At 39.1% G+C, this 14,014-nt stretch overlaps 1 protein-coding gene across 2 annotated transcripts in view; it reads left to right on the top strand.

Moving 5' to 3' along the window:
* Positions 1-14,014, top strand: part of ACSS3 (acyl-CoA synthetase short chain family member 3) — a 119,250-nt gene that overhangs the window by 11,483 nt on the left and 93,753 nt on the right. For both annotated transcript variants that reach the window (XM_039520722.1, XM_039520720.1), the window contains exons 2-3: positions 2,380-2,524; positions 12,426-12,614. In XM_039520722.1, coding sequence (XP_039376656.1) covers positions 2,380-2,524; positions 12,426-12,614 — 334 coding nt within the window. The remainder of the gene's footprint in view (positions 1-2,379; positions 2,525-12,425; positions 12,615-14,014) is intronic.

The raw sequence follows: 14,014 nt of genomic DNA, 5'->3' as shown, positions 1-14,014 counted from the left end.
CAAGGGAGATGTAGGTTAGATATTAGGAAGAAATGTTCTAACTTTAAGGATAGCTAAGCACAGGAATAGGCTTCCAGGGGAGGTTATGGAATCCCTGTCATTGGAGCGGCGCAGTTGCAGCGGTACAGGTATGCCTCTGTAAGGTCTGTAGTGTAGACAAACTTACAAGTTTATGCTGAACTCATCAAGAAATAGCTATGGAATCAGAACATATATATAATTTTTTTAAAGTAAATGTATTCAAATAGATAACAAATCTGAATAAAAGCTGGCTAGTTCTAAAACAAAGGGTTTTAATTTTTTTTTAAATAAAAGGCTTTCCACAACTTTAATTAGAAAAAGTTTTGTGAAATTTAAAAAATGGAACTAACATTACTTGTATGTAAACATAGTTCTTCAGGGTTTAAAATCCATACATTGTTGCATTGTGCTAATGCAAAACGCACAGAAAGTGACAGTGTCTTGTTTGCTTTGCTCTCAGCATAGTGGTGTAACATAAACTCTTATCAAAAGCAAGAAGAAAAGTTGTCAACAGTCAGGTTAAACATCAGCTGAGAGCTGGGAAGTTGAACCTCCAAGTCTGGATTCAGTCTCTTTTTCTGATGTGATTATAACATTTACAAAACATTAAAAAAAAAAAAAAAGGGTACAAACATATTTTTTGTTTCTCATTTTAGCTTTAACTCTCTCATTTAATTATTTTTGTGTTTTTTAAAATGTACCCTTATTGTAATGTGAATGTAAGTCTAATGTATTCAGTTTAATTGTAATTGGGTTAAGAACACATACTTCCTTAAAACTAGATGGCTTGTTTTGCAGATGGAAAGGCAGACTAGTTTAGCACTAGGAAGGAGTTAGTTTATATGTGTGTAAGCTGTTGGTCTGATAAGTCTGGAGACAGAAGTTCATTATTCACAGACTACCTGACATTACCCTGGTAACAACTTTTATGATGATTTGGAGGAACCATTTCTAGGGGTAAAGGGTATTTCAGTCTCCATACCCACTCTGTCCTTTTTCTTTATATTGAATCTGCCAGGAATAGAATAGGGTGCCAATTGTGGTGCTGTTTTTCTGTGGAATGCACAAAGAACAAAATTAAAATCAAACTTGTTTCAGGTAGGGAACTGAATGGTCTTTAGGTGGTAACTCCAGGTCATTACCAACCTGGATTAGATTTAATAGTTGTGAACCTGTGATGAAAGATGCTACATAAATGCAAATATTATTTAAATCAGTCTTTTTATTGAGATGGGGGAAAAAGGGACTCTAATATTTTCTTGCTCATAATGGACCGTGGCTGGGGAAATGGCAGGCAGGGGAATAGGACTAAAATTCAAAGCTCTTCTTTGAAGTACATTTTTTGATGTTGTCTACTTTTGAAGTTGTCCTTTTTGAATACACCACTTTTGTATATTTTTGTATTTCAGCATCATACTACATTTGAATAATCTTTTCTATGTAAAATTACAACAAAAAACAAATCCCAAGTTCGTGAAACAGTTTTTAATCAATGACAGTTCTCTGTAAATATCTGGCTATTGAAGAGATCATAACTCTGTTTGCAGATTCCTAATCTTTATACAGTTAAAGTACAGCATTTTACTAACCAGTTAATAGCCTCGTTTACCCATTTTTGAGCAAATTCTTTTTGATTTGGGATTTGTCTATACTTACAGAGTTGCAGCTGCGCTTCTGTAGCGCTTGGTGAAGATGCTGCCTATGCCAACAGGAGGACTTCTCCCATTGGCGTAGATCTGGGGTCCCCAACGCGGTGCCCATGGGCGCCAGGGTGCCCGCCGGGGCCTCTAAGTGCACCCGCGTACTGGCCGGTGGATGAGCATCCGCTGCAATGCCGCCGACAAGCTGCGTCATCCAGAGGCGTCGCCGCCGATTTTTCGGCAGTATTTCAGCAGCGATGCCTCTGGATGATGCGGCATTTTGGTGGCGACGCCGATTGACATTGCCGCTTGTAGGCGGAATTTTGGCGGATGCTCGTCTGCTGCCACGGTCTTACGTGTCTAGTCGTCTGGCGCCCACCAGACAAAAAAGGTTGGGGACCGCTGGCGTAGATACTCCACCTCCCTGAGCGGCAGAAGCTATTTCAATGGGAGAAGCCCTCCCGCCATCACATGCTGTTTACGCTGGGGGTTAGGTTAGTATAACTATGTTGCTCATGGTATGGATTTTCTATACCCCTGAACAACGTAGTTATACCAACAGAAGTTGGTAATATAAGTAATCTAACAGCAGGGGCCTTCTGATTTGAAGACAGTGTTTCATCAGTTGTCTGACTGAATGTTATCTTTCCCCCCCATAAATTAGTCTAGTTAGTTTGGAAAGACTGTTATCTAATACTGTACTTTTTTTTTCTTTTAGGTTTGTGGATGGAGAGCTAAATATTTGTTATAATGCTGTAGATCGTCATGTTGAGAGTGGACATGCAGACAAGATTGCTATTATCTATGATAGTCCTGTAACAAACACTAAACAGGCTATCACTTACAAAGAAGTTCTTGAACAGGTAAGGTTGATGGTAGAATCCTGTTTTCTAGAAACAGATAGGAAATAATGTCTCATTACGTGACACACAGATATTACAGAAATGTGTGAATTAGAAATAACATAGCCATATGATATCTTGCCTTTCAAATTGCATTTTATTCTTTAGTTGTGTTCTATTCTGATTTATAAACCTCACTGATTTTACCCGATAGTGCATTGTTTCTCTCGCTTCTCTTCTCCACTGGGTATTTAGGCCAAACAGCTGCTGTCCTGTTTTGTCAACGTCTTAGATTTCTTTCTCTCTCTTCCCCCTCCCCACCAACCACTTCCATAGTCCATCTTAAAGAAAAACAGTATAGGTAATTTAAAGAAATTTAACTTACTGTCATCAACAAAACTACTCTTCTAGTAGTGATAGCAATAAGCTTATGAAAAGAAAAGCATATATCTTGACCCAATACACCAACAAAACATCATAATTAGAATTTAAACATTAAAAGGACAGAACTCCTAAAATACATGCCTCATCCACCAAATTCTAGATCATCATGGAAGTGAAGGTTTTTTCATGTGTTTACCTGGTAAATCAGTTAACATTGAATAATTTGGTGAAAATTGGCATATGTGTATGGTGCCAGAGAGCTGTACATATGTAGAAAATATCTGTGTTCCAAGTTCAACTAGTAGGTGTCGTAGTGAGGGTCTCTCTTGGTCATCCACTTGGACTGCTGTGAGGGGAATACAAGCCTCTGTTGTGCTGGATCCATGAAGCCTGTATGGTGTTCAGCCATTGCCCTAATATCCTCTTAAGTGCACTCTCAGGGCACAGATCTTCTGTCTGGCTGGCACCCCCTTTTGAGAGTTGGAATCTGCTCTCCACTTGCCTAGTCCATGGCACAGTGCCGGCTGTTTAGACTCGCCGGTACTTAAACACCCCCATTTCCCAGAACTCCACCCAAAAGGAGTGAAGCTTCTGGTTTACAGTCTGTCTCAGGGGCATGCGTTAGTTGTGAAGCATTTAGCACACACACACTTTGCACACTCTTAACACACTCTTTATGCTCTCTTATACTTAATCATGGAAAGTGAAAGAGATTATACAAAACAGTAAATGTTACACACGTCCTTTTCTATCGCACCTTTCCCTTGGAAATCCTTGGGGATCAACTGTATCCTGGGGGTTACGGTGTCCCCTCATGCAGGCAATTATGTGATGGGTGGTCTCTCCCTCTTGGAGCCCCTTATTCAGCTCCTGTGATGTGAGCCCTATTCTTTCCCTTCCTGTCTGGTTCTCCATATTCCTGTGTGGTTGGTTTTTTAAACACCACCTGGTGACCTGTTCTCTTTTTTTTGTTCTGCTCCTGGAAGTTTCCAGTGCTGCTCCCTTCAGAGGAGTCAACTAAACTGCATTTCTAAGGCGGCAGCTCACTCATTGTCTCTGGTGTTTGCACCTCAATAGAATCATTGTCTTAGGCACCTTTTATTGTATCTGTCTGCTGCATACCAGCCACAGGGCCTGTTGGCAACGGTGGGTCTGTATACACATAAGCACTCATGACTTGGGTGTTTTTCATAAAAAAACTGTGGCACCAGCAGACCAGGTGCCAGCTCATGCCAAGGACCCTAGACCTCACTGAACACTGACAAATGCATAGCTGGAAACCAGTCTGGCTCACCCGTGTGTTAGTATTGTTAAAATGGGTATTAGATTTATCGAGAGATGTTATTAGTTTTGGATTTTATGAAATCCTTGTGAGTTGCTGCATGCATTAATCTCACTTATACTATCTGTATAACGTGTTATAAAGTAATATGTAAATATTTGCTTTGTAACTATAAAAGTGGTTGCTAGGAAACCCACAGTGAGAAGAGAAGCATTAACAAGTGTGAAATGCTAGTTTACCACTGGAAGTGTCATCTCCTGCCCAAAACAGAAGGTCCATTGACACTGGACAAACCATTATGGGACATCAGACTTTGATTGCTACCCCCAGACCCATGAAAAGGGGATGGACACAATCACTCATCCTATCGCAGTTTGAACACTGGGGAAAGGGAATAAAAAATAAAAATCCATGACCTGAAGGATTTGTATCAACATGCTTCTTGAAACTTGGAGGGGGTAATATTTCTAAGCAGAAGCAAGGGATCCCCAAACTGCTTAGCTTAGATTAGCCCTAAAGGATAAATAGAGCTTGCATATTACAGCAGTTTCTATTACTGTTTGAATCTAAGACTGTAACTCATTTATGTGTCTGTTTATCTGCTTCAACCTTGTAAATAAGTCTAGTTTATCACAGGATTGTCTACAGGTGTTGTCTTTAGTGTAAGGTATAAGGTGAAATTGACATGGGGTAAGTGACGGCTCCTTTGGGACTGGGAATAACCTGAACATTTTTGTGATTTTTGGTATAAGGGATCATCTGTCACAAAAGCAAGTTTGCCATGGCAAGATAGATTGGAGTACCCAAGGCTATGACTCTATGGTTAGGCTGCTGTAGTTCTTGAGTTCACGCTTGTTACTTGGTTGGTGAGATCTAAGAATAGAACTCACAACTATTTCCCCTGAGGTTGGCAATCACAGTCGTGAGCTATTCCAGTCAGCTTGACAACACCTTCAATTTATAAGTTTACAGGTATAACTCTGATTCATCACCGTAGGTATGAGTAATATCTAGATTGTACTATGGCAGTAGGTTCGTTCCCTTTTTAAAAAAGGTGTGTATGTTCTTAGAATCTTGTTCGTTTGTGTTTTGTTTTTGTTTTGTTTGAACCTGAGATGGATGGCCCCCGGGTGCTTGGAGTGCTGAAACCATCCTGACCTGTCTGGCAAATGACCTATATTTTTACCTAGCTGGGAACAAATTTGAATTCTCTCTTAGTTAAAAATACAGGCCACTTACCAGATAGTGAAAAAAGGCTGCGTCAACCCTAGAAAAGAGGCTGGTTGGGGATCTGAAGGTAGGCTCCATATTTGGGAGAGTTCATGTCCACTGTGGCCTATATTTATAGCATAGCATCCTTGCCTTGGCCAGTCAGCCCCTGATAAAACCTCTATTGTAAGGGTTTTAAATATTATGGTACATTTATTTAAGTGAGAAAAATACTTCGACAGTGTGGATGCTAATGTCTGATTAATAAATTCTGTAGTTTAATGTGCAGATTTGTATACAGCAATTGGTAATCAAACTGGATTTCTTGTTCCAGTACTATGTTTTAGCCATTTTGTTTTGTTCAATTATCTTTATCAGCTGTGCTGAACTCTAAAGTAAACTTCAGTGAGGTAGAATGAGACTCCTATATTGTCTTAATGATTGCAGAGTCCAAAGTGCAATTCAGGTCACTGTTGTAGTGAAATTGTTCCATGGAAAAAGATATTTACAGCATAATTGTGTGTAGTGTTCTGAAATGTGTGAATATGTTTACAAATGTGTAATGTACTCACATTAAAATAGTCCAGTTTGTGAGTTTTCTGTTACTGGCTTTAGGAAAAGAAAAATTGTGTAGTTGCAAACATTGGTACACATCACAGCACTCCTCTAACCCTGTAATGAGATCTGCAGAAACCCTTCATTTTTATTGATTGACTTTCAAGATTTTTTTAACCAACATACACTATAGCAGTGGTCCCCAACCTTTTTCATCTGGCGGGCGCCAGACGAAGGACCGTGGTGGCGGTCGAGCATCCGCCGGCCAGGATGCAGGCACATGGCGCCCGTGGGCATCACGTTGGGTACCCCTGCAGTATAGTGTTGTGATGCAGCTATTCATGTACTTCAGCATTTATTGATAAAGTATGTCTCTTAGCTATTTAAAAACAAACATCTTAATGATGTAATATCCCTGTGTAAATCCTGTCCAGTGTACCCCCTTTGCAGTAATTTACTTTGAAAAATCATTTGAAATGCAGCTCTTTACCTTTTGGAACCTGAAATTGATGTTCAGTTTCCTAGGTTTGTGGCTGTGTATTCTGTCCAGGTCTAATAATAGCTTTGGGAGAGAACAGTAGTAATAAATAACAGTATTGTAAAGAATGAGAGAGCTGCACAAATTAACTTAAACATCCTCTCTCCACATTTTCTCCTCTTTCTAACAAACCAAGTTAACAGGGAGCACTAGTTAACCGGCCCGAGTATGTAACCAAACACGCTCTGAAGTCAGCAGGTCATGGAATGCTGTCTGTAGTAGAGTCCTGTTTAAATATTGTCTTTGAATTCTGTACAGCTTATGCATGTGTTCTAGTTTACACATTTTCATGCTCTTTTGTCATGTGAAGGAGAGAATGTCAGATTAATATACACTACAATTTATAAAAATACTTAGTCTACTGCTAAGCCTTTTGTAGCTGTTGAGTTGGGTGTAATATAATACCTGATTTCCCTGAAATATTCTGTTTTATGCATGCTATCTTTTTGTGTTTGTTTTATCTTGCATTGTATTTTACTCCTGTTATATTTCTTACAAAGGACAATATTTTAACAATAAACTTATTAAAAAAAACAAATCCTTTCCCCATTTTTGACCCATTATGCAGTGTTACCAACCCCCACCCCGTCTTAAAAATCAAGAGATTTGGTATATAAATCAAGTTACTATTTTTTTTATTTTTTTTGCAAACATAAATAAGTTTATATAGACAGTTGGTTTATAAACCTCATTAGTGGCTTATTTAATTTCTAACAGGTCAGAGCTCTTTACAAAAATGATATTATGCTATACAAAGCACATGGGATCTTTTATAGAGGACAAGGCAAAACCCCTGCATTTATTGAGAATACAGCAGTTAGCATATGCTTTTTAGTCTCTCTCTCTCACACTCACACTCTCTCTCTCTCCTGCCAGTTGATGTTTATAGTTACCAATCCAGAGTCTGGATCAATCTAGTGGCCAGCCAGATTGGTCGCAGAGGGGAGCCGGGCTCTGTTGGTTGCGATCTGATACTTCTGGACTGTGGCAAGACGAACCCAAACCCCATGGCAAAGCATCCTGTTCTCAGTCTTTTTTCTCTGTTGAAATCTATGGATTTTGCTGTGTTAGTTTCTGACCGGTTACTTCTTAATTGGTGTAAACATTCAGTACACCTCTGAGAGGGTCATTCTGCCCTGGTTTAGATTTAATCAGTTGTCCTTAGGGCTGCCAGCCTTCACCTCAGGGTCATCAGTCTGCCCTTCCTTCCTTCATTATGGATGCACATTGATGGTGTCCTTAAGGGCATGGCTACACTTGCAGGTGTACAGCGCTGGGAGTTACAGCTGTCTTCGTACAGCTGTGTAGGGAAAGCGCTGGTGTGTGGCCACACTCACAGCTACCAGCGCTGCAGTGTGGCCACATTTGCAGCATTTGCAGCGCTGTTGGGAGTGATGCATTATGGGCAGCTATCCCAGCGTTCAAGTGGCAGCAACATGCTTTTCAAAAGAGGGGGGTGGGGTGGAGTGTGACAGGGAGCGGGGGAGAGAGAGAGAGAGTGGATTTTTGGAGCCGACACTGTGTATCAGCTCCCTGCCTTGCAAAATCTGAAAATTTCCCCGACCCCTCATTTACTCTTAACTGCAAACAGCCTGCAGACCAGATAAGCAGCTGCTCCAACGGACTCCCTTTCTCCCCCCCGCCCCCGCTGTTTCTCTCCTCAAGCAAACACTCATCCCCCTGCCTGCCTCATTCACAGCAAGGTAGTGGGTTATCTCATTTGATTGTTCACAGTCAGTTACAGATTGATCACAGCAAACAGGAGCTGTGTTTGTTTTTTAGATAAGCCCCGAGTTCACAACAAAACAAAGAGAGGCATCATAACAAAACAAAGAGAGTAATTTAGTTAAAAGCATTCTGGGATATCTTCTAATACCTGGAGGCCAATAACAGCACTGGTGTGTGGCCACACTTTACGAGCAGCGCTGCAGCACCAGCGCTGCAATCGTTATACCCCAAGCAGACCCAGGTGTACAGCCAGCGCTGCAGCCAGGGAGTTGCAGCGCTGGATGTGCCCTGCAGGTGTGGACAGTTACTAATTGCAGCGCTGGAAAGCCTCCACCAGCGCTGCAACTCTCAAGTGTAGCCATACCCTTAGTCTCTTCACTCCTTCTTCCTTGACCATTTGGCTTTAACAATGGCCTTCACACCTTCTTTTCCTGATGCATACATTCCTCATTCACACAAACAGTCTTTTACAGTTAAAGGTATACAGCAGTTTTTATGTTGAGCAAGAAAAGGCATTGTAAATTAAGATTTCCTAAATCTTATAATCAAAACCATTTACATTGTGGCCCAGGCCTTCAATGTTCCTCTAATCTCCTTAACATAGACACAATACAAGATCCTGTCTCTTACGTTCTAAACCTTAAAAACAAAGAAATATATATTTAACTAGAGTGCCTAATTTGTAATACATATAGGAAACCATAGTAGACATTATAACTTATCCTAAAACAAAAGGGTGACCATAATCAGTCATAAGGATTGTTCTGGTCTGTCATTCCTTTCTGCTATTCAAAAAGGGTGGCTAGCAGGATGAAATCAAATCATACATTAATTCTCATAGTACAATTATAAAATCCTGCTCCTACAATATTACTGCATACGAAAATGCTTTACCAACAACTTTTTAAAAATCCTACCTGTTGTTATCCCCATGTTGCTATGCATCTCAGTTTAAGGTTACAATGACAGTGATTGGTATGAGGGCATCTGCTGGAGTGCTGTGCATTTAGCAATTTCCGGTAGCTGTTGGGAAGGTTTCAGTTCATAGTAGGCCAGAACATTTGTTTTTGTTACAAGTAAAATAGATAAGACTTTGCTGCACATTCTAGATCAAAAATGGTTGTGTTTCTCTGCATTAGGGAGAATACATGCTCCACTCTAGCCTGATCATAAGGGAGAATCAGAAGCATAGCAATCAATTTCAAAAGAGCTGGGTACCACTTTTCTTGTGTCCTCATTTTGTTAAGGTCCAGGACTTGTCCCCCGCCCCTCCACTCATTCAGTTTTGTTACCCCTGGCTGGAAATCAGGCAGTTCAGAACCTACTTGATACTGGTTCCACTCTTACACAATTGTTTGTTTTTCACCCTCAGATTTCATTGCAGATGGAAATCATGTCAGTAGATTAAGAATTGTGTCTTCATCATAATGCAGTTATTTAGGCAGATGTAGTAGTCTCAATGCCTGAAGAATGTTATCTGTTGGTGGTAATTTTTTCATATAACTTGACTGCTGTTTTATCCGATTTAAAACAGAGTTATTTTTTCCTATCCTGACATTGGCAGAGTCAGAAGAGAAACCAGTAACATTCTCCCATGGAATGTGGTGGTTAGCAAAAAAAACAGAATTTATTGTACTTAACAGATTTTCTGCATTTACTATATTTAATATTTCAATGGCCAAGAGGTCTGTTTTCACAACTTTGAGTCTGATGAAAGTACCTAGTGATACTGCAAACCTCCTTGCCTTTGCAAACATCATTACTGTCATCCACCATTAAAGTGATTGGGCTTGTTTCCCCAACTGATTCAGAATGGTGGTTGGAAAGTGCTTTTATTATTGCAGTGGCTTTTGTTCACCCACTGGGAAATTCTTTTGCAATGTTTGAATTGGGAAACACCAACTTGAGTGGTTGTGTGTGGGGGTGGGGTTTTTTGTTTTTTTGTTTTTGTTTTTAAACCTTCAAATGCAGTCAGTCGGTAATCCATATTCTGCAATGGCTTGGCAAAAGTACTTCAGCATTTGTAATCTTCTGACCTTTTCATGATAGGAAAAAATAACAATGTTTTAAAGTCAGATAAAACAGCAGTCAATTCCATGTATGCGGTGCTAGAACAATTTTTATTGTGGAGGTGATGAGAGCCATTGAACCAAACGGTAATCATTGTATATAATAGAAACCACTTCAACCCAGGGTGTATGACACCACCTCTAGTTCCAGCACTTATGTCTGTGTACTGTCTGCCTTGTGTTTCTCACATTGCACTTCTTTCAGTGAAGGATGCTGTTAAAGCAATCTCAAAACCCGCAGAAGATCTGCTTGTGGACATTTTTCATTATTGTAATGGTAGCACAAAATGAAAAGATGCATACAAGCAATACCAGCACTGCTGTGATGCAGACGAGCTTCAACTAATAAGAGAAGGTGGAACAGGGTGGCTCAGTCTCTGCCAAGCAGTAGCAAGATGTAATAACCAGTGGGAGTCCCTTAAAGCCTATTTTGGAAGGTGACTTGTCATTAAAGTGACAGATGCCAGCACCATGGACTAAAGATTTTAGTATCTAGTAAAAAGATTTGGTAAGAGCCTCGCTATGGAAAGATTAATGGATTAAACAGTTGAATATTTTTATACTGAGATTGAGAGTCTTGAATCAAAAAAGAGAGAGGGACGGAAATGGAGGAGAGATTAGGAGGAAATGAAGACAAGGAGTTTTATCTCATGAGTGTTAGAAACGAAGTCAAAAATATCTGCCCAGTACTAAGGTACTGATAGGAAGAAGTAAGGGAAAAAAAGCTAAGGGAGAGATAAAAGTGCCACTAGAAACTATCCTTATTCATAGTTTCGCTGTCTTGATGTAAAAATTGAGTGATGCCTTGAAGAAATATAAAACTTGCCACCTCCGTTCAGGATTTATTTCCTAACCTTTAGGACATCAACTAAACTGCATTGTCTGGCTAAGCCTGAAGAAGGATAGGAGAAACAGGATGTGGTTTTAATTAAGTCCCAACTTTATTTTTAAATGTTTTGGGAGTACCCAGCAGATAAGTCGACAGTGCAGGAATTCCATAATCATTTCATCATATACCTAGGGGCTTCCATGAACCCTCCCACTTAGCCATCCTGGCCCCCAGCCAACCTGCTGCTGTGACCTCACCATCTCTCCCCTCCTAACTCAAATAAACCAAGATAAACCAAGATAACGATGCCTACCTGTTTCTTGTTAGCATATTATATTAATTATCCTCAATGATCCTTGTAGCTGGGGATAATGAATACCTAACACTTAGTGGTTTCTTTTATACTGTACAAAGAACTGTGTAAACATGAATAAATACTTACTATAACCTCTCAGTACTAACTATGTGCCTCACGAGGGTAAATAATTTGCTCATGAATGTACAAGTCACTGGCAGGGTCAGAATTAGGTTTTAGGAGGGCCCGACTTTCAGTCTGATGCTCAATCTGTTAAACCTGTCTACATGCCTAAATAATCTGGAGGTGGGAGGAAAAAGTGATCTCTGAAATTAAATGGATCACAAGGATGTTGGGACAGACACAATGTGGAAGAACTCTCTTATCCAAAGGATTTAGAAATTAGAGAATACAGAAAACTGGGAAAACATTTGGTATCTTCTCTATTGACCTGTGCCCGACTTTGCTATGTTTTAATGAAACTTGGATTATGAACAATTCTGATACTTTCCTGGCTTTTTTCATATCTGTTTAGTTTAGTAAAATAAACCTGGCCTGCAAACATGGTCTTATTTTGTATGTCTTACATAGAATTTTTTTAGTTAATTGTAACAGCAATATCAATAGCTAATTAAAATGAAATCGCTCGAGTATTTTTTTCTTTGCTCTACTTTGTAAAGCCACTAATGCCGATATTTTTTTATCAGTTTTTCATCTTTACAGAAGATGCTGCTGCATTCTCTATTTTTTTCTAATCTGGACTAAATTCATTGACCTTGTACTGGAACTTTAATTTTATGTAGCATTCCTGTGGCTTAAAGTGAAAAGCAGCATTAATTTTTAAGTAAACTGTACCAGTGATTCATGGCAAGATCAATGATGATAACTGGACAACATACTTGACCATTTTATCTAATATTGACTGTGTTCCTTTTTGTGAGATGCCACCTAAACTGGAAAAGCAATTAATCTGTTTATTGAGGTGCTTGCTTTATACATCTTTATCGTTAACTTGAAAATTTTGCCGATACAGGTCTCCAAGTTAGCTGATGTTATGGTGAAATACGGTGTGAAGAAAGGAGATTGTGTTGTCATCTACATGCCCATGATTCCACAGACAATGTATACCATGCTGGCATGCGCAAGAATAGGAGCCATACATAGCCTCATTTTTGGTGGATTTGCATCTAAAGAGCTTTCTAGTCGCATTGATCATGCAAAGGTAACAAACATTTAGAAAAACAAAGCTCATCATAAATTATAGAAAATAATTGATTGTTATATTTCCTCTTTTATGGTAAATAGCCCTGTTTTGTTGACAGTACATAGTACCAAAATGCAGACAGATATTTATGCAGAGTGTTATATTTTTATAGCAAGTACTGAGTTTTAACTTTTTGACCTTTAAAAGTATGCCTTTTTATCATGCTGCTCTCTATGCTTAGAACAAACATCCTCCACTGTGGTAACCATTCTACACTTCAGAATCTTGCCTTGAAACCCACTTTTCACCCAGCCTTCCCTTAATTGTCTAAGATTCTGCAAACTGCCAACCTTGTACCTCTCCCTTTTGTTTGTTTTCCATCTGTCCATATGTTGTGAGCTATTCCGCTGCAGATCATGTTCAAGTACACTATATGGTTATAAAGTATTATGCATGTCTGACGCTATATACTGTAAGTAATACCTAGCAATTTCTATTAGAAATGAATAGTGCTGCTCTATTTTTTTTTTTTAAATTCTGATGATTTATTTTGTGGGAATTAAAGCTGGAAAAGAGAAGGGGAAATCGCAACAATTTCTCGAAATTTTATTTATGCATTTTAAGCCTTGGATGCTACTGATTGGCAAAATAATGTGGTGAAAAGAACCAAGTAGGAGTGCAAAACCTTAAGGTCAATTTATGTAATAGCACAGAGCTAGCATTTTTCATTTTCATAGTACTTAGGATTAATTAGCTAATATTTGCAAAGGGTGCTTCTCTCCGAAAGAGAACACAGTATATAATTATCCCTATTTTACAGATGAGAAAACAGAGAGGGAGGTTAAGTGATTTATCCAAGGCCACACAGCAAGTCTGTGGCAAACCAGGAATAGAACTAGGAGCTGCATGCCCTGGGTTCTGTGCTAGATTATGCTGTCATTTGTTTTAAATTTGAAAGGCGAATCTAATTGAACTATGTTTTATTCTCTTGATGAATTTTTCTTTAGCTAGCTTGCATGTTGAACAAACTGATGTGTAATGAAATCAAAGGGTAAGACGAGGTGAGCCACATTCATACTGAAATTTCAAGATTTGTCCAGATTTCAGAACTCTGTACAGCTTTTTAAAAATTTAGTACAAATTATATTAGGACTATTTTAAGCATATGCATTTAAATAATTGTGTAGTAGATGGCACTGTGCTCAACTCAAAGTTAGTAAGATATTCTTTAGCAATTGCCCTAGTTAGTACTATAATTTGTGCTTATTGAACATTGAGGTACCAAACCTCATGTTGGTATGATATGCTAGAAAGAGTTGCATCTTTGGAACAGAGATCAATCTGTGAGAAGTTCTTTTGGGAGAAAGATCACAATTTAGATCTTGTCAGAAGACCCCAAATATAAGAAATAACAAGAA

The sequence above is a fragment of the Mauremys reevesii genome, linkage group 1 (assembly GCF_016161935.1).
Source record: "Mauremys reevesii isolate NIE-2019 linkage group 1, ASM1616193v1, whole genome shotgun sequence".
Taxonomy (NCBI): Eukaryota; Metazoa; Chordata; order Testudines; family Geoemydidae; genus Mauremys; species Mauremys reevesii.
Note: the sequence above shows the minus strand (reverse complement) of the source record. Positions and strands in the feature narration are given on the sequence as shown.